This window comes from Cervus elaphus, chromosome 4 (assembly GCF_910594005.1).
Source record: "Cervus elaphus chromosome 4, mCerEla1.1, whole genome shotgun sequence".
Taxonomy (NCBI): Eukaryota; Metazoa; Chordata; class Mammalia; order Artiodactyla; family Cervidae; genus Cervus; species Cervus elaphus.
In genome coordinates, this window is record NC_057818.1 from 57,389,606 (window position 1) to 57,416,155 (window position 26,550).

The following is a 26,550-nucleotide window of genomic DNA, read 5'->3' on the forward strand; positions in this document are numbered from 1 at the left end:
GATCCAGTCTAGGGGTCCCCGCAGGTGCCTTCCACACACTGTCGGGCACAGCCAGGTGTGGGCGAGAGTTGGGCAGGGCCACCTGCCAATGGGGCAGGAAGCCAAGAGGCTGGGAGAAGGGATGGGTGGCTCCTGGCCCCTTGGGAAATGGGGCGCTGGGTGGGGAACCCAAAGGGTGCCTCCTCCCTCCCTGGTTCCGGGCCATCCGGGCCTGCCTCTCCTGACCCCTTACCATCCAGGCTCTTCTTTTGTCTGCCCCCAGCTCTCTGCATCCATCTTTAACTGTCTCTCCAAGTCTCTGTCTCTACTAGGATGTGAGAGCCAAGGACTCATCCGACACCTATTTAATGAGCACCTACTGTGTGCCAACTCAGGTCTGTCTGTGAGCAAAAACAGACAATGACGTCTGGAGATGCTGCTTTTGCAGAGCTCATGTTCCTTGAGGGCAAAACCTGAGCTGTCTTGCTCACCTCTATAATTCAGAACCCGTTGACTGGGAGGATTTAGAGCCCCGAGGCTGGTTTCAGTGTGTAGGGGGAAAAAAAAGTCAAAACATAAGAGTCTGAGGCTTATTTTGCCTATTGCAATGAATATTTCATGCATTAAAGTGACAAATCCTGCATCCTACTTCTTTCTTTTAAGTTTAGCTAACTCACCTTTTTAATTCCAAATTCCAGGAAGGTTTTTGTTTGTTTGGTTTGGTTTGGGGGAGTTCTTTTTTGCATTTTAATTTATTTTATTATTGAAGTAGAGTTGATTTACCATGTTGTGCTAATTTCAAATTTCGCCTTGGTAAAATTTCACCTGCCTTTGGTTCTGGAGACATCTAAGTATACTTTTTCTCAGCTCTAAAGATCTTTAGGATTGAGAGATAGTCTGGAATGGCCACTCTGTGATAATTTCTGACATCTTTCTACTCTGCAGGGTAAAACTAAGGTTGCCATTCATGTTGGCGAAGCAAATGGACCATGGTTTCTGACCCTCCCTCCAATCCTGACTTCTGCTCCAAACTTCAGCTCCCATGTTGGACCCTCGTTTCCCTTTCTCTGGGGAGTCACTTACTGTTCCATTCAGCTTCCCGGGAGGATGGCTGGCTTAGACGGCCTTTTGTCTTTCTCAGGGCTCGTGCAGTGGGACTAAGCCAGGAAGGTCTTTCTGAGGACAGGGCGTGTACGTCAGCATGGGATCGTGCACAGTGCATGTGGTGGAAGAACCCCAGAAGGTACATGCAAGCCTGGGTCTTCACCCAGTTCTGCCTGTCTGCTCCCCTCATTTGGGGGGAGCGTCTCTGGCCTCTCCACCTCCCTGCCCAACCCCCTTCTCTCCCCTCAACTGGACTACAGTGCAATCTTTCACATATCTGCCTCCTATCCTGTCCTTTTTCTCAAGGCCCTCAGGATCAAGGTCAAGTTGTTCAGCCTGGCACTCAGGACCCAGTGCCATCCTCCACTGACCTACATTCCCAGCCCCATCACCCACTTCTCCAGCCTCAAACCCTGGCCTCCACCATCCTGGATAATTTACCATGTCAAGGACACATCGGATGTTCTCACCCCCCTCCCCCAATTTTTCTACAGGTCATTAGCATCTTGAGAATGCCCCCGACCCAAGCATCTCCATACAGCGTACTCAAATCCAATCTCCCTTCTCCAGCCCTCCCACCCCGGCCCCTGCTCAGCCCCACATCATCTCTCCCTGCACCCTCACTGGTCTTTCCCTTCCAGTCCATCCTGTACCTGGTCCCAGAGCTGCTCATGCTAACACCCCTTCCATGGCTCCCCATTGCCCTCAGGAGAAGCCCCAGACTCCCAACCTGGGGTCTGAGGTCCTTTGGGATCTGGTCCCTGAGGTCTCCTCTCCTCTTATCTCCCACCACTCTTACCCACACACAGTGGCCTCCCAGCCCTCTCATCTCCCTGCCTTTGCTGCTACAAGGGGAGTTTAGTGGAGAAAGCCACCCTCGGGCAGTGCTGGCATAAGGTGGAGGAATCAGGGAGGTCTCCCTGGGCTGGGGAGGAAGGTCAAGTTGGGTTGTGAAAGGGGACTAAGGCTATCTGGGCTTTAGAGAGGCAGATGAGGCAGAAAGCACCATGAATAATAAAATCCACTCTTTTATTGTTCACGTGGGTGTGCCAGGCACTGTTGCTTGTGTTTCACACATTTACAACCCTCAATCTCCCCCACCACAGCCACTGCCTGATGAGACATGTACGATTCTTATCCTCATTTTTACAGAGGAGAAAACCTACACAGTGAAGGAAGGCAGTTCCTGTAGATACATGGCGAGCAAGTGGGGGAGCTGGGACCCCCAACTCGACTTTGGCCAGACACGAGACCACTTCTCTGTAGGAAGAAATTAAGCCCATGGGGTCATCAGGGGAGGAAGAGATCACTGGAAGGGAATTGTTTGTATTCTGTTAGCAGCCGGGGTAAGACCTTAGCCCGTGTCCACCGTCACACCTAGTGATGAGAGGGTGGGGCTGGGGTAGAATCAGGAAGGGTTTGCACTGTGGTGTCATGGCTTTTTATTAAGTATTAGGATCGGGTCTGGGCAGCAGGGGGGGAAGAGGTCAAGAGGTGGAGGTCACAGGTCAGGATCAGTTGGCCTGAATGACTCTTTGGATCCAGTGACCGTATCTGCAGACGTCAGTGTAGACGCCTGGCTTCTCCTTGGAGCCGCAGGGGACGTTACCCCACGACACAAGGCCTCGGAGGCGGTCGCCACACACCAGCGGACCCCCGGAGTCACCCTGTGGGTGAAGAGGGGGAGAGAGTCAGACAGACCCGCAGGAGAAAGAAAAAGAGACGGCGACTTCCCTGGGGGTACAGTGGACCGTGAATCAGCCTGCCAGTGCAGGGGACGTGGGTGCGAGCCCTGTTCTGGGAAGGGTCCATGTGCCATGGAGCCACTAAGGCTCTGCCACAACGAGTGAGCCTGCGCGCCGCAACTCCTGAAGCCCACGTGCCCGGAGTCCCTGCTCCACGACGAGAGAAGCCACCTCAAGAAAAAGCCCGCCCACAAGGAGAGAGCAGCCCCCGCTCAATGCAACTAGAGAAAGCCCCAACGAAGACCCAGCAACCATAAACAAATAAATGATTTCAAAAACCTACTCTGAAAAAAAGAAAAAAAGACAGAAGGAGACACAGAGAGACATGTAGAGACGGGGGGACGATACTCAGAGATGGAGAGAACGACTCACATACAGAGAAAGAGAGACAGACAGACAGAAAGTCACTGTCAGGGGAACAGAGACTGAGGGAGACTCAGAAACACAGAAATCTCTAAAGGGAGGATGGACGGCCTCAGAAATGCGGCTTCTCTTCCTGCCCTTTCTCTGCATCCAGCTCACTGGGCGTCACCTTTCTCTAGCTTTGCCTCTTTCTCCCTCTTGGCTGGTCTCTGCAGATCCTCTGATGCAGAGGGGTCAGTTTGGGCATCGGAAGGAGACATCCAATGGACGACGTGGCAGGAACCCAAGTTAAAGGTATTTGGGAGAGAGGATGGGGCCCCTTTGCTCCCTGGCTAGGGTCCCCCTTCTGCACAGCTTGGCTACTTCCAAGCAGGACTGGTGGGGGCTCTGTTGGAGGAGGGACAGTCTCCTGGCACCATCTGCCTCCTGACTGTGTCTCTCTGCTTCTTGATCTCTTCATCTCCATCCTGTCTCTGCACTTCCTGTCTCTGCCTGTCCCTGTCTGTTTCTGTGTATGAAATTGAATCTCTCTCTCTCTTTTCTTGCCTCTGATTCTCACCCAACCTGGCTCTATGTGCGTCTGTCCCTTCCGTTTGGTCTACGCGTCTGTCTCTTCCTGCCCGTCTATGTCCTTGGCCATGTAGCCAATGGGTCCCGACGTCCTCACCTGGCAGGAATCCTTCCCGTGCTTCTCGTCCCCGGCACACACCATGTTTTGGGTGATCTGGCCAGGGTAGGCATGATCACACTCCTCGCGGGACACCAGGTGGATGTACGCACACTGGATGGTGTTAGGGTATTCACCTGCAAAGAGAGATGGGCCATGATCACGTCACAGTCCGCCCTTCTCATTGATCCTCCATCTATAAATCCTCCCCCCTCAGTGATCCCCTTTTCCCACTGGTCCCCTTATTCCTGTTTGTCACTCATTCTCAAAACCCACTTCCACTGCCTGACTCCTGATTGGTCCTTCTTTCCATCACTCTTCCCTCCCATTGGACTGTCTTCCTCAATTACCCCTTCTCTCAGTCAGGTTAGTCGCTCAGTCATGTCTGACTCTTAGCAACCCCATGGACTGCAGCACAGTAGGCTTGCCTGTCCATCACCAACTCCCAGAGCTTGCTCAAACCCATGTCCATCGAGTCAGCGATGCCATCCAACCATCTCATCCTCTGTCATCCCTTTCTTCTCCTGCCTTCAATCTTTCGCAGCATCAGGGTCTTTTTTAGTGATTCAGTTCTTCACATCAGATGGCGAAAGTATAGGAGCTTCAGCTTCAGCATCAGTCCTTCCGATGAATATTCAGGGCTGATCTCCCTTAGGATGGACTGGTTGGATCTCCTTGCAGTCCAAGGGACTCTCAAGAGTCTTCTCCAACGCCACAGTTCAGCCTTCATTTCCTATTGGTTTCTGCTTTCTCTTAAGTCCCGCCTCCACTTGTCACTTTTCCATTGGCCCCACCTTCTTCAGTATTCCCTTCCTCTATTAGTCACTCCTCTGTTATATCTCTTCCTCCTTCACTGGACCCTGCTTTCCTGATTGGCTCATCCTGATTGGGCACCACTTGACTGTTGTGCCTTTTCTAACTGGTCCCTTCTTTCCTCATTGGTTCTCCCTTCCTACTGGCCCTTCATCCAAAGCTGTGCCCCCTCATTGGTTCTTTCCTAAACGGCCTCGTGCTCCCCTGTTGATTCCCCCTTCTTTTTTGGCTCTTCACTAACAGGCCCACCCTCCATGGTTCCTGCTGATCTATTGGGTTTATTTCTGCTCTAGTCCTTTATCTAGTGACCCCTCTTGACCTTTGACTCTTCTCAATTGGTTCTTCCACCATCAGCTTTCTCTACACTGTTCGCTTTCTTGATCCACATCCTTCAGCTGGCTCCCCTGCTTTATTGATTTCTCTTCTCCCATTAGTCCCTCCTCCGTTGATCCTTTCTTGATCATCTGTGTATCCTGATCCGTCCTTTTTGACAATTGGCCCCCTCCCTGATTGATATCTCTGCAGTGACCCTCCCTCCTCATTGACCCTTCATGTCATGTCCCCCGACTCCATTTCAACCAGCTGTTGGTCTGCTCTCTTTGCCGGCTGTTCACTCATTAGCCCAGCTCTCGTATTTGCCCTCCCTCCCCATTGAACTTTCACCCACTGATTCACTCTCCCGCTGACTCTCATCATGAACCACCTCCCCCCGCCATGACCCACCACCCAGCGATGACGGGTCACCCGCATCGTTCTCCCCCTACTGACCGTCTGCCATCTTGCCCCAGCCTAGGATGTGGCAGCTGGTGTGGTTGGCTGAGCAGTCTCTTTCCAGGGCCAGAGGCTGGATGTGTTCAGAGAACCTGGCCGGCCGTGACAGACGCAGTAGCATGATGTCCTGGTCGTGGGTGGCGGCGTTGTAGCCTGGGTGGACCACTGTCCGGACGACAGAGCTCTCCTCCTGGAAAAACTCCCTTTGCTGAAGGTTGTGCTTCCCCAGGTAGACCTGCAGATTCCTGGGAAAGGAAAGGGTGAGGTCTCACCTGGAGCCCTTTGGACTGCAGCTGAGACTCTGGAGGGGCCTACAGTGGGAGATGGGGTAGCCTGGTGCTACGAACCATCTGGCCTGCTGCTGGCCTCACCATCTTCCCAGCTCAGCAAATGACAACTCCGTCCTTTCAGAATAATCCCGGAGGCTATTCTCAACCTTTTATGTGTTGCTTCGTATCTAAGGTGTCCAGAAATCCTTTTGTCTCTCCAAAGCATATCCAGAATCTTACCACTTCTCTCCTCCCCCACTGCTACCATCTTGGTCTGAGCCACCGTAACCTCTTTTTTTTTTTAAATTTTTTTATTAGTTGGAGGCTAATTACCCACCGTAACCTCTTTACCTGGACTGCAGCCTCATTGGACTCCTGATTTCTCCCTTTGGTCCTGTCAAGTCTGTCTTCCACAAAGCAGCCAGGACGGTTTTAACAATATAAGCCAGCCTTGTATTCCCTGTGTCAGCACCCTCCCATGACTCCCATTTTGCTCAGAGTAAAGGCCAAAAATCCCACTGTGGTCCATAAGGTTCTGTACAATCTGTCCCCATTATCCATCCACTGTGTCCCACTCTGCTTCTCTTTCTGCTCCAGCCACACAGGCTTCCTGGTCTTTCCTTGAACTCAACAGTCATCCTCTCACCCCAGGACCTTTGCACTGGTTGTTCCACCTGCCAGAAACTCTTTCTCCCAAATACCTGCATGCCTCACTCCCTCACCTCCTTCAAATGTCACCTTCTCAGTGCGGCCTTCCCTGGAGACTCAATCACAGTGCAAATATTCAGACTTCCCTGGTGGTCCAGTGATTAAGAATTCATCTGCCAATGCAGGGGACACGGGTTCGATCCCTGGTCTGGGAAGATTCCACATGCTATGGAGCAACCAAGCCCATGCAGCACAGCTACTGAGCCCACAGCCACGACTAACATCTGAAGCCCTCACGCGCAACAGACTGTGCTCTGCAACAAGAAGACTTATCGCAATGAGAAGCCTTCCCACCGCAGCTAGAAAGTAGCTCTCACTTGAGCAGCAATGAGGACTCAGTACGGCCAAAAATAAAGAAACAAATATTATTTTAAAAAAGATGAGATTTTTGTTTTAGTCAGGTACCTCCTCCTTAGCAGCTAGACCAGTGTCTGGCCTATGACAGACATTGAATAAATATTTGTGAAATGGATCAAAGTGTTGCTCCCTTGCTCAGAAACTTTCTGTAGCTCCCTATTACCCTCGAAATAAAGCTCAAGTGCCTAATCCCACTATTCTCTGACCCTCAGTGAGCCAGTAATTTTCCTTAGAATTCTTCAGACTCTTCCCACCTCAGCTTTTTGGGCCGTGTATTTCCTCTGCCCTGGATGCTCAGCCTGCTTCTTCATTTGGTTTCCCTTTCTCATTCTTTGTCCGTGCCTCAGCTTAAATTTCATCTCATCAGAAAGTCCTAACCCTCTTCCATCTAAAGCAGGAACTTCTGTTCTTTTCTCTCATGGAGCCACTCCTGTTTTTTCCTTTCATTGGACTTAAGAGTAATTTGTGGTTATATTCCCCCCCCGCCCCCCCCCCCCCCCCCCCGCCAAGGATTCAACAACTGTCTTCTGGTGCCTTTCTACTCCTGTGTCCCAAAGGGCAGATACTCTGGGCAGCAGTCTCCATCTTTGCTGAGTCCACACGGCCCAGCTCAAATCTAGCATTTGTGATTTCCCCTGGTCAATGTGCACTGAACGAATGAATGAGGATGGTGAGAGCGATGCCAGGTTTCCCCGTGTTTGGGGGAGACCACCCTGGAGGTCCTTGAGTCCTTGACCCTGCAAGACAAGACCTCTGCTGAGGTCTCCCCTTGACCCCACTGGGACACGACACCTCTTGGTTTATCACTTGTTACTCCTCTGAGCTTCAGCCTCTACATTTGCAAAATGGGTCTAAAAAGTCTGTTACTGGGCTTCGCTGGTGGCTTAGATGCCTGCAATCCGAGAGACTCGGGTTCGATCCCTGGGTCGGGAAGATCCCCTGGAGAAGGAAAAGGCAATCCACACCAGTATTCTTGCCTGGAAAATTCCGTGGACGGAAGAGCCTGGTAGGCTACAGTCCATGGGGTTGCAAAGAGTCAGACACGACTGAGCGACTTCAATTTCTTTCTTTCTTTCTTTCACTGTGCGGGATTCCATGTGCCTAACTAGACACGTGGCCCATAGTTAGCACTGAAAAACATGGAGTCTGCTGTTCCTCTAACTACTGGTTATTAGCGCTCTGAGGATTGGTCCTGGACCTGTGGTTGTTTAGTTGCTAAGTCGTGTCTGACTCTTGCGACTTCACGGACTGTAGCCCGCCAGGCTCCTCCGTCCATGGGATTCTCCAGGAATGAATACTGGAATGAGTTGACATTTCCTTCTCCAGGGGATCTTTCCGACCCAGGGATCAAACCCGTGTCTCTTATGTCTCCTGTGGCAGGCGGGTTCTTTACCACTAGCGCCACCCCCGGCGGCAGCTCTTTCCAGGGTGCTTCCCCCTGCACTTGGAGTTAAATCCACCCCTCCCTACAGGGCCCTGTAAGGTCTTCCTTCCCCATTTAGAAGGCCGGTTTATTAAAGCAGCAGTTTTGCTTGTTTTCCTCACTGCTGTACCCCCCCGGGGCCCCAAACACTGCCTGGCACGGATACTGTACTCAATTAAATACCGGCCAGTTGAGCCTGGTTATCAAGACGGTGTCATGACGTGGGAGTCATGCAATTCTGCAGGAACTCCGCAGGGTCTAACGGCAGCGAGGATACTCACGGTTTTTTGCAGTGGGCAGCGGTGAGGACCCACAGCGGGTGAATGAGGACGCCTCCGCAGAGCAAGTGGCCCGACGTGTAGAGGGCAGCTTGATAGGGGTGAGACGTCTGCTCACAGGGCCCACCGTGGAGCACCTTGTTCTGCTCCTCCGCTTGGGCTGAGGGAGGCTCTGAGTGAGTGGGGAGGTCTGGAGGTGTCAGCTACACCCCCCAAGCTGAACCCCATTGCTGCCTTGACCATCAGCTTCATCTCCATCCCCACCGCCAGAGCCAAACCCATCCCTAAACTTTCCTGTCTTTAAACCTGTGTGTGCCTGCTAAGTCGCTTCAGCCGTGTCTGACTCTTTGCAGCCCCATGGACTACAGTGTACCAGGCTCCTCTGTCCTTGGGATTCTCCAGGTGAGAATACTGGAGTGGGTTGCGCTGCCCTCTTCCATTGGCGGGTCTCCCTGACCCAGGGATTGAAACTGTGTCTCTTATGTCACCTGCATTGGCAGGCGAGTTCTCCGCCACTAGCGGCCTCCTGGGAAGCCCATCTTTAAACCCACCTCCGACCAATTTCCCCATGTCCCAAACCAACCTCAACCTCTTCCACATCTTGAAGCCCACCTCCCACCCCTCCCCCACCTGCATCCCTCATCCCTAACTTAAACTCCCCGATGTCTTCCTCATTCTAAACCTCCTCCCCGGCATTGCCATATGTGTCCCCATCCCCAATTCCATTCTCTTCCCCATCAACAACCCTCCACCCCCTGCCCAAAGTGACTCCCTCACGTCACTGCCCTTTTGCCCACCTGCAGCGCCCAGAACCAGTGCTATGACCAGCATCTTCACGGCCATTCCTGAGAAGGGAAGCCAAATGCTGCATTAGTCCCAGCCTCCGAGTTCGCCCAGGCTCCTCCCTCCCCATCCTCCCCATCCTCCCCGGCTGGCTATGCTCTCCTGACCCTTGGCTTCCATCCTTCCCATGTAGCCTCCCGGTTTCTTACCTTCCCAACCCACGCCTTCCATCTGAGGGTCCCACGAAGGCGGGGGTGCCAGCGAGGCCCCAGAACCTGCTGTTCACCCTGCCCTTCTCCTGATGCTTCTACACTCGTTCTTTTTTCTCCTCTTGGCTCTAGTTTGCCTGCTCAGTAACAGGACGGAGGGCCCCTGACGTTCTTCCCTTGCCCTGGGGTGTCTCCCCCTCCCCTTGGCTCTGAGCTTACCTGAAACTCACCTCCACACCTGGGGCTTCTGCGGGGGCCAGCTGCGGGGGGTGGGAGGGTGGGATGGGCCGGTTCTTGGGTTGGGGGCAGGGACAGTAGGTGTCCCCAGCGGATGAATGGACGAGGAGACGGAGAGAGTCAGAGGTGCAGGGAGCTGGGTAGAGAGAAGGCACGCTGAAAGCAGAGGCAGGCAGAGGTAGAGGGCTGAAAACAGAGAACGTGGGCACCCAGGGCCTGGCAGACAGACACCCCAGCGCCCTGGCCTGCCTGCAAGAGGCCCGTCCTGTCCTCAGATGCTCCCATGCTTCCTTTTAACCCCTGCCTCCCCGGGCCCCTGGAGCAGGAGGCCGCCCCGCCCTTTCCTCCTTCCCCGGGCCTCCCACGCGCATTCCTCCCACCCCCACAGCTCTGCTTCTGCTGACCCCTGATCCCAGCGTCAAGGGAAGGGGGTGCAGTTTCCTGAGTGCACCAGGGGGGCGACTCCCCGACTCCCGGGTCGAGGAAGGAGGGGCTGGGGGCTGAGAATTCTGGACCTCCAAGGAGAAAGGGGCTGGAAGTCTGCACACCTGGACCTAAAGGCAGGAAGGGCAGGAGCTTGTCCTCAGTTCCTAGACTTCCAGGTCCTCGAGCACAACAGGGTGGGAGCACCCCAGAAGGCCTGCGTCCCAGGTAAGCATGCAGTACCCCAGGCCTCCAGGACTCCCACCACTCCTGTGAGTGCTCTGGGGCCTGCGGGCCGTCAGTGCCCCGGGGTACAGGCCACCAGGCGGCAAGGGTTCAGCGAGGTTGGGGTGATTCACGCACCTGCCCTGAAGTCGCCTCTGTGGGTGTTCAAGAGCCTCCGTGTCCCCACAAGACAGAGCAAGCCGACCAGCAAGAGAGTGTGTGTCACCAAGCCGGTCCCCACCCCGGCCCCAGGCTGGGGTGCAGAGCCAGGCGCTATGGGGAAAGGGCCTTGGAACAATCGGGCTTTGTCCGCCCCCAGCACCCCGTGCCATGCTCCTGGCACCTCCATTTCTCAAGCTCTCTTCCGGGCAGGCGGACGGGCGGCTTCATCAATAACTTCCCTTTGTCCCTCTCCGACTGTGCTGTGATTGTCCATCCACCTCTGGCCGGATACCGGGGCCCTTGACCCTCCCGGTCCCCCTCTTCCGTGTCTCTGTCCATCTCTCTCCCTGGCGGTGGTGGCGGGGCCTCCATCTCTTTTTCTCTGTCTGCTTCTGTCTCAGCATCCTATCTTTTTCTCTGATCGCCGTCTTTCCCCCTTGATTTTCCGTGTCTCCACTGACACTCTAAATCTCTCTTCTTACCTCTCCTAGCTTCCCCCTGCATTGCCAGGAGAAGCATGTGTACCCACAGAGGGGTGTTAACTCCTGGAGAAGGGGCGACCTGGAGGTGGGAGCCCCAGGGGAGCTAGTGGGACCCAGGGGGACTTCAGGACTTGAAGATTTCACATCGATATGGAAATCAGCATGAGACCTGGAAATAGGCAGGGATGCAGGAACACTGGGTAGCCACGTGGGAATGTGATGAGTAATGGGGATTCAGGAAGCCATGGAGGCATCCAGGGAAGATTTGAAGAGGTGTCTTTGAACTTGAGCTTGCAATCAGGAGGAGAATGGGGGTAGTTCAAGGGTCTGGCCCAGGTGGGGAAGCAACTGACTGGTGATGAGCTGGAGCCTGAGGGTGTGTGTGGCCGCGTGGCAGGAAATGGGTGTGGTGATCAGATGGAACGGGTGGGATGAAAAATGGAAGCTTTTGGGAAAGTCATTGGGTAATAAGTCCAACTGATATGAATAATGTCTACCTCAGCAACCAGCGTGGGCCTGGCAGTACAGGTTAACATTTAATTCTTGCATTAAATCGAATTGTCACCACCTTTGCTCGGCCCCCATCACCTCTGGGATGAAAACCGATTTGGCCTTTGATATGCTCTGTCAGTCCTGGGTGTTCATTGGAAGGACTGACGGTGAAGCTGAAACTCCAATACTTTGGCCACCTGATGCAAAGAGTTGACTCATTGGAAAAGACCCTGATGCTGGGAGGGATTGGGGGCAGGAGGAGGAGGAGACAACAGAGGATGAGATGGTTGCATGGCATCACCGACTCAATGGACATGAGTTTGAGTAAACTCTGGGTGTTGGTGATGGACAGGGAGGCCTGGCGTGCTGCGATTCATGGGGTCGCAAAGAGTCGGACACGACTGAGTGACTGAACTGAATTGAACTCTTGCCTGGAGAATCCCCATGGACAGAGGAGCCTGGAGAGCTATAGTCCATAGGGTCGTGAAGAGTTGGATGGGGAGGAAAGCAACTGAGCACTCAGGCATGCTCTCCGGGGAGGCTCCTCCCACCCCCAGCCTCCTCCAGCCCTTCTCACTCACCTCCCCACTGAACTCAGCATCTTCTTCTCAGGACCCCTCATCCTCCCAGATATCAGGCTGGACTGCTCACAGCCACTGATCCCCAAGCACTGTGCCCCCACCTCCTCTCTCTCTGTGATCTCCTCTCTCTGTCCCCATGTCCCTGGTCCCAGGTCAACCCTGCTCCTCTCTGGACCATTATCGCAAATTCTTCCCTTTCTCTGTATCCTTCACTTGGCCTCAGAGGCATCTCCTTGTGTCCAGAGCTGACCCTGCCTTTGTCCTGCTCACATCCCTGGCATGGGTCCCTCAGCATCACTGGGACAAAGTCCCAGCCCTTCAGCATTCAGGGCAGCTCCGGCCAATAGAAATATAATGCCAGGGACACATGCACTTTTAAATTTTCTAGCAGCCACACAATTTTTTTAAGTAAAATATTTATTTTAATATCTCATTGAGCTCAATGCACCCAAAACAAAAAATTTCAATGTGACATCAAAATACAATTTTAAGGAGGCGGTTCGCTTTCTCATTTTTTACGTAGTAAGTGTTTGAATCCCACGTGTCTTTTACACATATGTGCATGCTGAGTCGCTTCAGTCATGTCCAACTCTTTGCGACCCCCATGGACTGTAGCCCGCCAGGCTCCTCTGTCCATGGGATTCTCCAAGCAAGAACCCTGGAGTGGGTTTCCATGCCCTCCTCCAGGGGATCTTCCTGACTCAGGGATCAAACCCAAGTGTCCTGTATAGGCAGGTGGATTCTTTAACACTTGAACCACGAGGGTAGCCCCTTTTATACTTACAGCACCCCTCAATTGGAACTTGCCACATTTCACGAGTCAGGAGCCACCAAAGTGAGTGGCTGCCTCATTGCCCAGTACAGCTCTGCCCCTCTTGTTTTCTAGGGCTCCAGCCTTGCAGACTAGACGTTTTCCTGAACCATTCATTCCATGTCTTCTAACCTCTAAGCGTTCGCTTGTGCTATTCCCCTCTCCCACAATGCTCTTCCCACCTCCTCCTGGCAACAACTTGTCATTGCGTCATCATTGCCTCCTTCAGGAAAGCGTCCCTGAACACCACCCAACTTCCAGCCGCTTGCAGGTGGGTTGGTCACTCTCATCGAAGTTCCTAGAGCAGGTGGCTCCTTCATAGCAGCATCTGGGTCCATCTCCCACACTTGGACCATGCACTCCTTGAGGGCAGACCCTAGGGCTGACTCATCCCTGTGTCCCAAGTCCCAGAACAGGTACTTGGCCCAGAGGAAGCCTTAAGAAATGTTTACCAAGTGACTAAATGACTTCATTACGCCCACTCCTGTTTTACAGAAAAGAAAACTGAGGCTCAGAGAAGGGAATTTAGTTGCTCAACCTCAAACACCCAGGGAACGATGGAGCCTGAACTGGAACTCAACTTCCAACATGGCCGTGGACATGGCCCATCTCTTGGGTACCACCTTTGGATCCACCTTACTACTATGTGGGGTGGGTAGAGTTTTGAGGAGTTGTAGAGAGCCCCTTGGGAAAGGAGGGAGGTGGTCAGCAGTGGGGAGTGGAAGAAGCTCTAACAGAGAGAATGAAGTGCCCAACTCTAGGCATTTGCCAGTGGCCTTCATGGTTTTGCCACCCCCACACGCCATGCATGCTTATCCCCTGCAAAAATCTTCAATGAAGAAGATGTTGGGGACTTCCCTGGTGGCCCAGAGGTTAGGAGGTCACCTTCAGGTGCAGGGAGTTCAGGCTCAGTCCCTGGTCAGGGAGCTAAAATCCCTCATGCCTTGGGGCCAAAGACCCAAAACATAAAACAGAAGCAATATTGTGACAAATTCAAGAAAAGACTTTAAAAATAGTCCACGTTACAGAAAAACGTAAAAAAAAAAGAAAATGCTTTATTTAGAAAACTTTATGAAAGTAGAAGCAGGAAGAAGAGCCAGAAGTCACAGACCATAAAAACCAACACTCACTGCAGGCTTACTCTATGTCAGACATAGTTCATGCACTTTCTGGATGTTAAATGTATTCTTTGTAACAGCCATGGGAAACAGACGCTATTTCCCTCATTTCCGGGGTGAATGGGGGACTTCCCTGGTGGTCCAGTGGTTAAGACTTTGCCCTCTCAATGCGGGTTCAACTCCTGGTCAGAGAGCTAAGGTCCCACACACTGACGGATGTGGCCAAAAATTTAAAGAAAAATTAAAAAAAAAAGAAGGGATGAAGGAATTTGAGAAGGAGGGGACATATGTATACCTATGGCTGATTCATGCTTATGCATGGCAGAAACCAACACAATAGTGTAAAACAATTATCATTTAATTAAAAATAAGTTAATTAAAAAAAAAATAAAAGCACAATACCAGAAAAAACAAAAACAGAAACAACAACTACTTCTGTAAACCCTCCGTGGAAACACCGAATCTTATAATAAATCCTCCTGAACGTCCCTTTACTGAGATACGGTGATTCCCATTGTTTGCAGGTTCCTCCGCTCCAACAAGCAATAAACTTGATTTTTTCTACTTCAAAAAAAAAAAAAAGGATGAAAGAAAAAAGGTGGGGAAGTGAGGCGCTCAAAGGCAAATAGCTCACAACTGCCAGAATGGGATTGGCACCAAAAAGCTGTTTCTAGAGTCAGTGTCTTTAACGACTACAGTGTACCGTCTGCCCAGAAAAAAGAATTTGTTTTTTAAAAAAATTCAACAAAAGAACACTCTCAAGTCATTGCAAACCAACCCACCTTCAGATTTGCATACACATCTGCCTAGAGGCATAGTCAACTATCCCCAGGCTGACCTAGTGAAACTGCTTTGCTTTGCTCTTTAAAAATGTTTAGATTAATATGGATTTAGAGAGAGGGGATGTTGGTGGAGCTTCACAAAGGTAGTGGCCAAATACTCTGACTTTGGCCACACTGCATGGCACGGGAAATCTTAGTTCCCTGATCAGGGATTGAACCTTTGCCTCCTGCAGTGGAAGTGCAGATTCTTAACCACTGGACCACCAAGGAAAGTCCCCCAAAGCCTTTTGAAATTCCTTAAACTTGACACTTAAACTTAAATATGCCAGCAAGTTTGGAATGTGAGCAAATTTGGAAAACTCAGCAGTGGCCACAGAACTGGAAAAGGTCATTTTCCTTTCCAGTCCCAAAGAGAGGCAATGCCAATGAATGCTCAAACTACCGCACAGTTGCACTCATCTCACACGCTAGTAAAGTAATGCTCAAAATTCTCCAAGCCAGGCTTCAACAATACATGAACCGTGAAATTCCAGATGTTCAAGCTGGTTTTAGAAAAGGCAGAGGAACCAGAGATCAAATTGCCAACATCTGCTGGATCGTCAAAAAGCAAGGGAGTTCCAGAAAAACAACTACTTCTGCTTTATTGACTATGCCAAAGCCTTTGACTGTGTGGATCACAATAAACTCTGGAAAATTCTGAAAGAGATGGGAATACCAGACCACCTGACCTGCCTCTTGAGAAATCTGTTTGCAGGTCAGGAAGCAACAGTTAGAACTGGATATGGAACAACAGACTGGTTCCAAATAGGAAAAAGAGTATGTCAAGGCTGTATATTGTTACCCTGCTTGTTTAACTTATATGCAGAGTACATCATGAGAAACGCTGGGCTGGAAGAAGCACAAGCTGGAATCAAGATTGCCGAGAGAAATATCAATAACCTCAGATATGCAGATGACACCACCCTTATGGCAGAAAGTGAAGAACTAAAGAGCCTCTTGATGAAAGTGAAAGAGGAGAGTGAAAAAGTTGGCTTAAAGCTCAACATTCAGAAAACTGAGATCATGGCATCTGGTCCCATCACTTCATGGCAAATAGATGGGGAAATAGTGGAAACAGTGGCAGACTTTATTTTATGGGCTCCAAAATCACTGCAGATGGTGACTGTAGCCATGAAATTAAAAGAGCTTACTCCTTGGAAGGAAAGCTATGACTAACCTAGACAGCATATTAAAAAGCAAAGATTACTTTGCCAGCAAAGATCTGTCTAGTCAAGGCTATGGTTTTCCCAGTAGTCATGTATGGATGTGAGAGTTGGGCTATAAAGAAAGCTGAGCGCTGAAGAATTAATGCTTTTGAACTGTGGTTCAACTGTTGGAGAAGAGTCTTGAGAGTCCCTTGGACTGCAAGGAGATCCAACCAGTCCATACTAAAGAAAATCAATGCTGAATATTCATTGGAAGGACGGATGCTGAAGCTGAAGCTCCAATATGTTGGCCACCTGATTTGAAGAGCTGACTCATTTGAAAAGACCCTGATGCTGGGAAAGATGGAAGGCAGGAGAAGAAGGGGACGACAGAGGATGAGGTGGTTGGATGGCATCACCGACTCAATGGACATGAGTTTGAGTAAACTCTGGGAGTCAGACATGACTGAGCGACCGAACCGAACTGAACTGAACCTTGACTCAGATTCAGAGGCCGGAAGAGATTGGGTCTCTGGACTCTGGTCTGAGGGAGGAGGGGGCTTTGCGTTGGAACACCAAAGGAAGTTAAGACATTCTGCAGGGACAGTGGAATTCCTGCAATACGCGGAGGGGTGGGAGAGTGGGAGGTGAGGCGAGAAGGAAAGTTGGTGGAGCTTCCACAAGAGGAGAATGTTGACTGGGAGGGAGTTCTGGAGGAGCAACTGGAAAGACTGGCAGGAGAGGATCCCTTTGTCAGTAGCTTCTGATGTGTGACTCCCTGGGGAGCCTCTGATGGCAGGAGCAGGGGTGTGGCCAGGCTGAGTCACTGGGGCTTCTCCCTCCTCCCTTTGTGAGGCCCCTTCTTGAGGACTGGAGCCCACCTACTCAGGTTCCCAGCCCCCCATTTCCCCTGACACCCTGGAGGCTGGGTGTTCACCCTCAGTCACACAGTCCCTTGTGTGACCCAGGGGTCCTGTCTTCCTGCCAGCCCTCTGCTTCCACCTCGTTCTCCTACTACATCACCTGTGGAATGCCCAGAAACACTTTCACATCCCTCTACACCCTGATGAAGTGGCATATTCTCTACTGCCACCCCTTTACTCTCTCTGCCTTATTGTTCTTTCTCTCTCCCATTTTACAGATGAGGAAAACTGAGACCTGGAAAATGGAGAAAAATTTACCACTGGGCAGGGAGGCAGGACAAGGGACCAAAAATCAGATACATTTTTCTTTCCCATCTCCCTCTCTTCAGGGTGTCTTCTCCTCCTCTTTGGAGCTCCAGAGCTTCTCCACCTTTGTTTTTCAGGCTATTAACGTGCACACCCACAGAAAAGTAAGTGGAAGGAAGCAGGCGCCCCATGACTATCACTGTATGCAGGTTGGTACACGTCCTTTCAGGTTTTATTTTGTGAATATTTTCATTTTACATAGTGAGAACCACATACACATGTATTTCTATATATTCCTTCCTTCATTTAACATCACATAGCATAAACATCCTCACATGATACTAAGAACTCTGCATAATTACTATCCTTAACAGCTTCAGGATATCCTTGCCTCAAACCAGCCTACTGTTTGAACAATCCACTGTTTCTACACACCTTCCGTGTTTCCACTATTTTGTTATGAAAAATAACATTGTGATAAATTCAAACTTTGCTCCACATTTTGGATTTCTTTTTTTTAGTAGGCAACTAGGAATCGCTAGGTCAAAGGTGGAGGACAAAACAAATGTCCCCACTCACACTGCCAAATCACCTTCCATAAAAACTGTATGAATTTACAGTTTCAGTGGCAGAGAGGGCTGGTCTCACTACATCCTTACCAACATCAAGGTTTTGTATTTGTTTTGGTTTTTAGGTCTGATTTGATTGGCTTACACACATATTGTTGAGGTTTTAACATGCCTCTGAGGAAAGATAAAGTCAAGTAGGACTGTAGGTCACTGAGGTCCTTATTTCTGTGAATTTCCTGTTCCAGGGCTACGGATGGAGAGATGGGAGTGGAGAGATTAACGATATCTTCTCATGGTCTGTTTTATCCAGTCGACATACTTGCAGACTTGGGTATAGACACCTGGGTTGTTGGCTTGGCTGCAAGGGAAACTTCCCCAGGACACCAGGCCTTGCAAGGTACCTTTGCACATCAGTGGTCCACCTGAGTCACCCTGGAAGGGATAAAGCAAATTGGCTTCAGCTTCAGATCGAAGCTCCTGCCCCCGCCTCAGTAGTCAGTCTTTGTCAGGCGGACCCAATTGAGGAGAAGATAAACCACGTTCTCTAAAGACATTGGCTTGAGCCCCAGCCCGTGGGACCAATCACAGGGAAGGGGCGAGGCTTCTGGCGATCAAAGTCCCATTTCTTCCCAGTCTTTGGGGATTCTGGCACCAAGCCAAGGGAGGAAAGAGCAATATCTCCAGGGGATGGATAGATGTGCGAAAGGGGGATGGGGTGGCTCTGGAACCCAGGGGACAAACTGATGACATAATTGACAAGGTCCAGTGCAAAATGAAAATGCAAAGAACTCCCTGGAGGTCCATTGGTTAGGACTTGGCACTTTCACTGCCGGTAGCCTGGGTTTGAGCTCTGGTGAGAGAACTAAGATCTACCATGTGACTTGGTATTGCAAAAAAAAAAAAAAGAAAGAAAGAAAGAAAGAACGAAAGAAAATGTGGGCTCTGTAGCTCAAAAAGTATTAAAAATTTCAAAACAGCAACAGGAATGTGTTAAACCAAGCGTGGGACTCTCCCAAGTGTGGGACCCTGTGGCACTGTAGGACTCGCACATTCAAGAAGCCGGCCGTCACTAGGGGAGGAAGAGGAGGCCTTACTCTTTGGGACACAGTTTCCTGTCCCATCACCCCACCCCTCACACATATGGTCCCCCCATTCCTGACAGCTGAGGGTGCAGGTGAGAGGCAAAGGAGTCGGGGTGGGGAGGTAGGGGGCGAGAGACAAGGAAAGGCAAAGAGTCACAGAGGAAAGGAACCTAGGGGACTTCCGTGGTGGTCCAGTGGCTAAGAATCCACCTTCCAATGTGGGGGGACATGGGAGCTCAGGGAACTAAGATCCCACGTGCTGTGGGACAATGAAGGGAAAAGAAAAAGGAAGAGAGGTATAGCAAAGGATGGAGAAGAGGCTGCCAGTGGGGGTGGACGGGGCAACACAGATGGAAAGAACGAAACGAAATTCAGTGTAAAGAGAGATGTGGGAAGATGATGTTCAGACTCTTTGCGACCCCATGGACTATACAGTCCATGGAATTCTCCATCCATGGAATTCTCCAGGCCAGAATACTGGAGTGGGTAGCCTTTTCTTCTGCAGGGGACTCTTCCCAACCGAGGGATCGAACCTAGGTCTCCCACACTGCAGGCGGATTCTTTACCAGCTGAGACACCAGGGAAGCCCAAGAACACTGGAGTGGGTAGCCTATCCCTTCTCCAGCGGATCTTCCTGACCCAGGGATCGAACTGGGGTCTCCTGCATTGTAGGTGGATTCTTTACCAACTGAGCTATCACAGAGAGGGAGTTACAAAGAAGAGGGGAGAGAGCATTCTTGGCCTAAGACTGGGTCCCAAGGGAGGGGAGTGAGACCTTAGCTTTAAGCACGCAATCTCAGTAATTGCAATAAATACTATTTTAATGCAATACCTTAAAATTGAATTTAATATGAAAAAGTTCATGATGAACACTGTATCCCAATTTTAGATAAAGCGTTAGGTACCAGGCTGTGCTGAGACTCACTGAAGCCTGAGGCAGATGAGAAATTCAGTAAGACTGAGGCTTCTTTATTGAAAATTCTGATATTTTGTTAATCGTGGACTTTTGCATGAATTGACAAAAAAAATTGCATTAGAATGTGATTTATCTTGATTACTGAGTTTTTTGGGTGCCTCTTCCCCTGTAAAGTTTGTGTTTGGGGGCTTCACTGGCGACTCAGTTGGTAAAGAATCCACATGCAATGCAGGACACCTGGGTTTGATCCCTGGGTCAGGAAGATCCCTTTGACAAGAAAATGGCAACCCACTCCAGTGTTCTTGCCTGAAGAATCCCATGGACCGAAGAGCCTGGTGGGTTATAGTCCATGAAGCTTCAAAGAGTCAGACACGACTGAACGACTAAACCACCACCACTGTGTTCATGGATTGTGATACTCAACAAAGATGTCAATTAAAAAATAAATACAGTTTGTGTTTGAAGCCAAGGCCACACATGCCTACCCATTGGCCCCCAGGTCCCCCACCCCCAGACCCTCCCGTTCATTTCTCTGCCTCATCCTCAGGGTCACATTAGCCTGCACTGGGCTCCCACTACTGACCTGAGCAGAGAATGGGGTAGTGAGAGCTCAGAAAGCTGAGCCTGGGGCGGGGGCTGCAGGGGTGATGGGAGAAGGCTCCGCACCAAGGTCAGGTGCAGAGATTGTGGGTGAAGGGGGACAACGGGGGCTCTATGCTGAGATGAAGCAGCCGGGGACCCAGGGCAGGGGAGGAAGGGGGTCTCACGTTGCAGGCATTGGTGCTGGAGTTGGGGATCCCAGCACAGAGCATGGAGTCTCCCAGCAAGTCCTTGTAAACCTTCTTGCAGTCTTGGGGAGAGATGAGCTTGACGTCTGTGCACATAAGCTGCTCTGGAAAGGTCACTGCGGGATGGGGAGGGGTGTCAGTCAGAGATCTGGGGTCCGGATGGGGAGAGGATGGAGGTCCAGGATTCTAGATCCTGAAGGACGACGGGAGGAGGGGTGGGGGATCCACATTAGGATCATGAAAAGGGGGCCGACTCCTGGTCTCCTGGGTCTGGGGGAGGAAGGGTCAGGGTCCGGGACCCCTGAGTCTCCCAGGCAGCCTCACCATCAGGACTGGTGGTGGTGCCCCAGCCGGAAACGGTGCACATGGTCCCAGGGGGGTCGCAGCGGGAAGGCAGGTTGACTTTCTTCACACTGGATGACAGCTTGGCCCGGCCGTTTAGCTTCACCAGCATGAGGTCGTTGGCGTGGGTCTGCGTGGAGTAGCCCGGGTGGCGGAAGGACCGCGTGGCCTTGATCTTCTGGCCGCCCGCCAGCCGGTCACTGCCCATGTGCACGTTGTACCCACTGGAGGAGGGTGTAGTGTTCAGAGAGATGCTGTGAGTGAGACGGGGGGCAGGGACCAGGGAGAGGGGGGCAGAGACTGGAGAGAGGGGGACGGGGACCCAGGGGGAGGGCTGGAAGTGCTCACAGCGCCCCTGCCCACGTACTTCATCATGCAGTGGGCAGCGGTGAGCACCCACTGCTCGTTGATCAGCACACCTCCGCAGTGGAGCTGACTGCCCTTGAGCAGGGCCACTTGCCAGGGCTGGGAGCCTCTTGGACACGGGACTCCATCAATAATCTTGTCCCCACTCTTGTTGCCCTGGTCTGGACAGAGACATGGAGGAACATATGGGCAGCAAGCCTCAGAGGAAGGCTGAGTCAGCAGCTGAGGGATTTGGAGACAGATGGAGACAGACAGACAGACAAGCAGACAGGCTGGAAAGGAAAACAGTGCAGAAAAAGCAGGAGATGGAGACGGAGAGAGACAGGGGCAGCCCACTCAGAAGCCCAGGGGGAGCAGCTCGTCTGGGGGCCACCGCCGAAGCTGATGGGAGAGACGCTGTGTGCCGGACACAGGGTCTGGGGGGCACAGAGACCCCGGGAGGCAGAAGGAAGCAGGAAGGAAGGAGGCAGGAGGCAGAGGAGTCTTGTTTTCCGAAGGAGAAGCTGCTGGAGCCGGGGGAGGCCCTGAGCAGGCACGCCCCAGAGAGAGCAGCCCCTGAGGAGGGTCAACGGGGCTGAAGATGGGAGGTCGGGGATGAGGGCAGCCCCCCACCCCCACCTCTGGGCTGGTCGCCACCGTCCTGTGCAGCAGATCCCAGGGCGAAGGTCAGCAGCAGGATCAGCAAGGGTGTCGCCATGGTGACCCCTCTGAGCCTCTCAGGGGCTGCCAGGCAGGGAGGTTCTCTTCCGATGGGGCTGAAAAGGACACAATTCAGGAAGCAGGAGTCCTAGCCCGCAGCCCCTCCTCCCTCAGACCCAGGGGTCCAGACCCCCAGACGCCCTTCCCCTGGGGACCCAGGAAGCTGGGCTCCCATCCCTCCCCAATCCATCAATCTGTATTCTTAGTTCCTTTTGCCCTGAGACCTCAAATTCTAGACCTCCAGCCCCTCTACCGTCAGAACCAGGCGTCCAGGCTTCCCTCTGCCCCCGCCCCTCAGGAACAGGAGTCAGGGGTCCAGCCAGCCTCATCCGCCCCCTCTCCCCGCTCTCCCCCTACCGGAGATGAAGCCCCTTCTCAGCTCGGGGAGGTCAGATCCGACCCGGGCGCGAGACCAGGCCAGGCGTCTCCAGCCCGGCGCCGGGCGGCTGTCTTATACCGAGTCCACTCCCGCCCCCGCCCACGGCGCCCTGGGGTGCAGGTGGGGCGGGCTCTGGGACGCCCCCTCCCGCGTTCGCGGTTGTCTGGAACCCCTGCGGCAGCCCAGGCGCTTGCACTCGGCTCTCTCCACCCTCTCACCCCCGCGCCTTCGGGCCGGCATCCCGGGTGCAGCTGCGGAGGGAGGATCTAGACGCTCCGGCCCTGGGGGCGGCGGGGCGGAGTTCAGGGGGAAGCAGGGCTGAGGAAATGGGCTCTGGCTGGGCCCTCCTCCGGGGCCGGTTTCTTGCCCGCATCCCCTCTCAGGGATGTCGTAGACCCTGTACCCTAATTCTCACCAGTTTGGGAGAATTCGTTCAGGCTGGAACCCGGTCGTCTTTGAACCTGAACCCATTCCCAGCCCTCACACAGGGTTAGTTGCTCAGTCGTGTCTGACTCTTGGCCACCCCGTGGACTGTAGCCCCCAGGTTCCTCTGTCCATGGGATTCTCCAGGCAAGGATACTGCGGTGGGTTGCCACTCCTTTCTCCAGGGGATCTTCCCGACCCCGGATCGAACCTGGTCTCCTCAATTACAGGCAGATTCTTTTTAATTTAACCCTCATACAGGGTATGAATTAAAAAGAAGATGCTCTTTCCTAACTGGATAAATGCTTACTGTTATCAGTATCATCTGTGATTTCATATTATACCCAGATTTCTATACATACTCTGTATTTATTACAAAAGTGTCTGTATTAAACATTATCTAATTAATATCACCTCTTTATGAATTACCTTGAAGAATTTTTCATCTTAGTATATTTAGATGGATTCCCCTTCCTTCTTAAGGGTTGCATAATACTATTCCATATTATAGCTGTATCATGATTTATGCAATCTGTTTCAAATTAGAGTATGTTTGGATAGTTTTAATTGTAATAATGCTGGGTTGTGCTTCCTTGTACATTCCTCTTTGCTAATTATGTTCATTCAAGAAATATTTACTGAGCATCTGTTCTGTGCCAGAAATTATTCTGGCTCCTGGGGACATTGTGGTCAGCATTCCTTCATACAAGCTCTTGTTCTAGTGGGTGGAGACTGGGAATAAAAAATAAGCGTATAAAATACATGCTTTGTTTATTAGATGTTGGTAAGTACTGCAGAGAAAAATAAAAGCAGGGAAGAGGGACAGGGAGATGCTGGTTTCCCCCACTCTCAGGGACCCCTGGGGTTGTATTATTAGGAAGATTCCACATGAAGATGGCATTTGAACAAAATCTTAAAGGAGTTGGTGGATGGGTCCATGTGGCTTCTTGGAGGGAGTGAGTTCTAGGCGGAGCAAATGGGCCAATAAGTTAGGCACGAGGCATGAATAGAATGTTCTAGAAGGGGAGCCCTTTTTGAAATTTTCATTTATTCATTTTTGGCTGTGCTGGGTCTTCGTGGCTGTGCGAGGGCTTTCTCTAGTTGCGGTGAACGGGGGCTGCTCTCTGTTGCAGGCTCGGGCTTCTCATTGCAGAGGCATCTCTTTTTGCACAGCACAGGCTTTAGGCGTGTGGGCTTCAGTAGTGCTGGCTCGTGGGCTTCAACAGCGGTGGCTCATGGGTTCTACAGAGCGCGCTCAAAAGTTGTGGCCCATGGGCCTAGTTGCTCCTAGGCACATGGAACCTTCCCTGACCAGGGATCGAACCCCTGTCCCCTGCACTGGATGGCGGACTCTCATCCACCGCGCCACCAGGGAAGTCCAAGGGAGCCCTTTGACTGGAGCTGAATGAGCGGAGCGCAGGGCAGGTGATGAGGTGAGAGAGGTAACAGGACTCGGGTGACATAGGATCTTGAAAATCAGTGTAGGACTTTGGCACTTACCTTGAGTGAGATGGGAACCATTATACCTGAAGGCCAGTTCCTAAAAGTGGAATTGACCCCAGCTTCTAAATCAGACCCCCAAAATGTGATCTGGTCCTCAACCCTGAGCCTAAATCTTACCTCATTTCTGACCCCTAACCAAACTCTAGGTTTGTCCCATAATTTGGCCTATAATAGACATTACTGTTGTCTACTTAAGCATTCACTCCTTCTGCCTTTCTATCAGAACTCCAATTTTGTTTGGATGATCTTTTATCCTCATCATGACTATGAAGTTTACTGCACCAAGCAGGAAAACCATATCCTGCCCACCAGGGATTGGTTTAGAAATGAACATGTGATGCAGGTCTGGCCAATGAGGAGTGAAGGGGAGACCCCTGGGGCTTTCTTATTTTCAAAAAGAGACACTGGCAGAATTTTCTTTTCTTTCTTCTAGATAGTACCCCCTCTGGATGTAAATTTTAGAAGCATGGCAGCCTTCCTGGGACTGGGGAGGGAAGTGGCTAGTGGACCAAGCCAAAACACTGCAGATGGTCAAGCAGAGAGATCAAGTGATGTAACAGGATTTGTACTTTCAAAACATCACTCTGGCTGCTATATGAAGGACGGATTTTAAGGGGGTGTGGAGACATGAGAAAACTATTGTTATTGTTCCAATGAGAGTTGATGACATCTTGGATAAAGCCATTTGGGAGGTGGGGATGGTAATAAGTGGAGGGATTCAAGGTGAATATAGGGGAATCAATAGGTCTTGGCAATGGATTAAATAGAAGCTGTGGAGAGGGAGACAGATGTTAAGACTTCGAAGTCTCTCGCTTGATGGATGGAGCTGCCATTCACTGAGAAGACACGGCTGGATATGATCAAGTGCTCAAGACAGAGTGAAAAAGACCCCACTCTTTTTCACAGAATGGCGAGGAGGCTGAAGAGAACCCTAATCCTTACTTTGACACAATTCTCAACACCAGTCTTGTTTTTTTTTCTTAATAATGCAATTACTTTATTATAAGCCTGAATGTCACCTAACTCATATTCTAAAATGTTGTATGGGAAACAGAACAAGTTAGTATATTAAAAGATGGTAGTCCACCTTCTCATCCCCCCCTCTAGCATTGATGAAGGATATGGTCAAATTATAGACATTTTAAAAGGTAACACGTAGATTTCACTTTGAATTCTGACCAAGCTTGAAGCATGGTATCTGATGGTAGAAGATACAGATACTGAAGGTTTGTTGTTGCGGAGCACAGGTTCTAGGCACGTGGGCTTCAGTAGTTGTGGCTCATAGACGCTAGAGAGTGGGCTCGCAAGTTGTGGAAGTTGCCCACGGCTCGTGGAATCTTCCTGGACCAGGGACTGATCCCTGAGTTCCTATGTGCTGCCTTACCCCATCCTCCCGGAAAAGAAGCAACATCTATTTCTTGTGCACGTACTATGTGATGCGTCAGGTGCCTTGTGAACCTCATCTCTGTTCCTCTCATGGGTCCAAGTGAGGACTGTCTTCCCCACTTTATAGATGAGAAAAGGGAGGTTTAGAAGAAGTTAGAGGGCTTCCCTGGAGGCTCAGTGGTGAAGAATCCGCCTGCCAATGCGGGAGACACGGGTTTGATCCCTGATCCCTGAAGATCTCACGTACTGTGTGGCAGCAAAGCCCATGCACACAACTACTGAGCCTGTCCTCTAGAGCCCAAGGGCCACACCGACTGAAGCCCTGGAGCCTAGAGCCTGTGCTCTGCAACAAGAGAAGCCACTGCAGTGAGAAGCCTGCACTCTGCACCTGGAGAGGAGCCCCCACTCACCGCAACTGGAGAAAAGTCTATGCAGCAACGAAGACCCAGCACAGTCAAATAAATAGATAATATATTTTTTAAAAAAAGAAGTTAGAATTGAGGCTTCCCTGGCGGTGCACTGGTTGAGACTCTGCCCTTCCACTGCAGGGGGTGTGGGTTCGATCCCCACTTGGGGAAGTTCCACATGCCATGAGATGCTGCCAAAGAAGAAAAGGAAAAAAAAAAGTTAGAATCCTTGTGGAAAATCAATAGCTAAGGAGTCAGAAGGGTCAGAATTGGAATGCTGAGGATTGCCCAAGGTATGCCAGGTGGCGCTAGTGATAAAGAACCCACCTGCTAATGCAGGAGACAGAAGAGAGGTTTGTTCCCTGGGTTGGGACAATCCCCTGGAGGAGGGTATGGCAACGCACTCCAGGATTCTTGCCTGGAGAATCCCATGGACAGAGGAGCCTGGCAGGCTACAGTCTAGGGGGTTGAAAAGAGTCGGACACGACTGAGCGACTTAGCAGACACGCACCCATCACCATCACACAGACCCAGTCTGAGAAGGAAATTTCTCTG

At 51.3% G+C, this 26,550-nt stretch overlaps 2 protein-coding genes across 5 annotated transcripts; both read right to left on the reverse strand.

The window, feature by feature from the left end:
- Positions 1-2,085: 2,085 nt before the first annotated feature.
- KLK6 (kallikrein related peptidase 6) lies at positions 2,086-10,618 on the reverse strand. 4 transcript variants are annotated; one of them, XM_043899982.1, is made up of 7 exons: positions 10,493-10,618; positions 9,689-9,862; positions 9,275-9,322; positions 8,481-8,637; positions 5,440-5,687; positions 3,859-3,995; positions 2,086-2,750 (listed from the first exon to the last, which is right to left on the reverse strand). In XM_043899982.1, exons 3-7 carry the CDS (start codon positions 9,318-9,320, stop codon positions 2,598-2,600), a joined length of 741 nt encoding a protein of 246 aa, XP_043755917.1. In that variant the 5' UTR covers positions 9,321-9,322; positions 9,689-9,862; positions 10,493-10,618; the 3' UTR covers positions 2,086-2,597. The 4 variants fall into 4 exon arrangements, with proteins under 4 accessions (XP_043755917.1, XP_043755915.1, XP_043755918.1 ...); XM_043899980.1 differs by having other exon boundaries at positions 9,689-9,842; positions 10,493-10,606; XM_043899983.1 differs by lacking the exon at positions 10,493-10,618 and having other exon boundaries at positions 9,700-9,991.
- A 6,723-nt stretch (positions 10,619-17,341) lies between these two features.
- Positions 17,342-22,440, reverse strand: KLK7 (kallikrein related peptidase 7). The gene is made up of 7 exons (XM_043899969.1): positions 22,255-22,440; positions 21,817-21,953; positions 21,200-21,359; positions 20,815-21,056; positions 20,470-20,606; positions 17,864-18,136; positions 17,342-17,747 (listed from the first exon to the last, which is right to left on the reverse strand). Exons 2-6 carry the CDS (start codon positions 21,893-21,895, stop codon positions 17,981-17,983), a joined length of 774 nt encoding a protein of 257 aa, XP_043755904.1. The 5' UTR covers positions 21,896-21,953; positions 22,255-22,440; the 3' UTR covers positions 17,342-17,747; positions 17,864-17,980.
- Between the last annotated feature and the right edge of the window lie 4,110 nt (positions 22,441-26,550).